Here is a 2,067-nt window from a genome sequence, read left to right as displayed (position 1 = left end):
CAAGCCCAATGGGCTCTTGTGTGAGGGGGCGCGTTGAGATATATAGTCTCACATTGGTTGTATGTGCCTTGGGCACTCCCACCCTTTGAGCTAGATTTTGGGGTGGTGTATCCCAAGGTTCTTTACAGTGTGTATTGGTGGATGAAGAACAGAAAGCTCTTCAAACGTAAAGAGAAAATTTTTGCACAAAATGGTGGCATATTGTTACAACAACTGTTAGCTAAGCATGGAGGATCAAGTGAAACAGCGAGAGTTTTTAGTGAGGAGGAAATCAAGGAGGCCACCAACAACTTTGATGAACGAAGGGTCCTTGGCCAAGGGTATTATGGAAAAGTTTACAAAGGAGAATTACTTGATAATAGAATGGTAGCTATAAAAAGGTCCAAAATCAATAACCCAATCCAGATTGAGCAGTTCATCAATGAGGTATATGTGCTTTCCCAAATCAACCATAGGAACGTGGTAAAGCTCTTGGGGTGTTGTTTAGAGACAGAACTTCCCTCGCTTGTCTATGAATTCATTCCTAATGGTACCATTTCTCAGCATCTTCATGATCAAACCCAATCTTTTATAAGACTCTCATGGGAAACACGATTGAGAATAGCACAAAAACTGCTGGAGCCCTTGCATACTTGCATTCTGCTGCTTCAACACCAATCATACACAGAGATGTGAAAACTTCTAATATACTACTAGATTCTGATCTCACTGCAAAGGTTTCGGATTTTGGAGCTTCAAGGTTTATTCCTCTTGATCAAACTGAGTTAACCACTTTTGTGCATGGGACTCTAGGGTATCTTGACCCTGAATATGTCAACACGGGCAAATTAACTGTGAAGAGCGACGTTTATAGCTTTGGGGTTGTTCTAGCAGAGCTAGTCACAGGTAAGAAGGCACTTTCTTTAAGCAGGCCTGAGAGTGATAGAAATCTAGCAATGTACTTTGTTTCTTCAATGAATGATGGAAGGTTACTCGCAATTGTGGATAACAAAATAAAAAATGAGGCAAATATTGTTGAGCTTGAGCAAGTATTGGAAATTGCCAATATCACAAAATGTTGTTTAAGTGAGAAGGGTAAGAAAAGGCCTACCATGAAGGAAGTTGCAATGGAACTTGAAGGACTGAGAATATTAATGATAAAGAACAGACAGGAAAGTGTCGAAATGTCTTCAGATGAGACAGGGCACTTTCTCAATGATGATTTGTTTCCTTACAATGTTGACATCGAAGCTGGAGTTGGTTCAAGTGGTGTAAATTCTGGGATGTATAGCTTAAACCAGGTTTCCATGATATTGAGTGGCAGAAGATAATTAGGTGGTAAAGATTATGAAATCATAGTGATTACCAAGTCTGTCCTTACTCGGAACCTGATCCGAAACTTTCATAACACATGTGAATATGCTTTGATGCATTAATGAATTTGATGTTTCCTTTAGTTTCTTGTATATTTGTGTTTTAATCTTCTATAAAATTTCTGCATACATTTTTATTTGTTCATTTGGTTTTACTCAATTTTTATACAGAAACAACTATTCAGAGGAAAAAAATGAACAAATAAAAATGTATGCAGAAATTTTATAGAAGATTAAAACACAAATATACAAGAAACTAAAGGAAACATCAAGTTCATTAATGCATCAAAGCATATTCACATGTGTTATGAAAGTTTCAGATCAGGTTCCGAGTAAGGACAGACTTGGTAATCACTATGATTTCATAATCTTTACCACCTAATTATCTTCCGCCACTTAATATCATGGAAACCTGGTTTAAGCTATACATCCCAGAATTTACACCACTTGAACCAACTCCAGCTTCGATGTCAACATTGTAAGCAAACAAATCATCATTGAGAAAGTGCCCTGTCTCAGCTGAAGACATTTCGACACTTTCCTGTCTGTTCTTTATCATTAATATTCTCAGTCCTTCAAGTTCCATTGCCACTTCCTTCATGGTAGGCCTTTTTTTACCCTTCTCACTTAAACAACGTTTTGTGATATTGGCAACTTCCAATACTTGCTCAAGCTCAACAATATTTGCCTCATTTTTTATTTTGTTATCCATAAT

General features: G+C 37.3%; 1 protein-coding gene across 1 annotated transcript; it reads left to right on the top strand.

Moving 5' to 3' along the window:
• Window positions 1-141: 141 nt before the first annotated feature.
• LOC133296021 (wall-associated receptor kinase-like 2) lies at window positions 142-1,310 on the top strand. Its single transcript, XM_061494971.1, is given in 2 exon segments — window positions 142-604; window positions 607-1,310. Coding segments are annotated over 2 exon segments (1,167 nt in total).
• Window positions 1,311-2,067: the final 757 nt, after the last annotated feature.

The sequence above is a fragment of the Gastrolobium bilobum genome, unplaced genomic scaffold (assembly GCF_033153095.1).
Source record: "Gastrolobium bilobum isolate Gb01-03AN ecotype WA unplaced genomic scaffold, APGP_CSIRO_Gbil_v1 utg4359, whole genome shotgun sequence".
Classification (NCBI taxonomy): domain Eukaryota; kingdom Viridiplantae; phylum Streptophyta; class Magnoliopsida; order Fabales; family Fabaceae; genus Gastrolobium; species Gastrolobium bilobum.
This window is presented reverse-complemented; position numbering and strand designations above follow the sequence as displayed.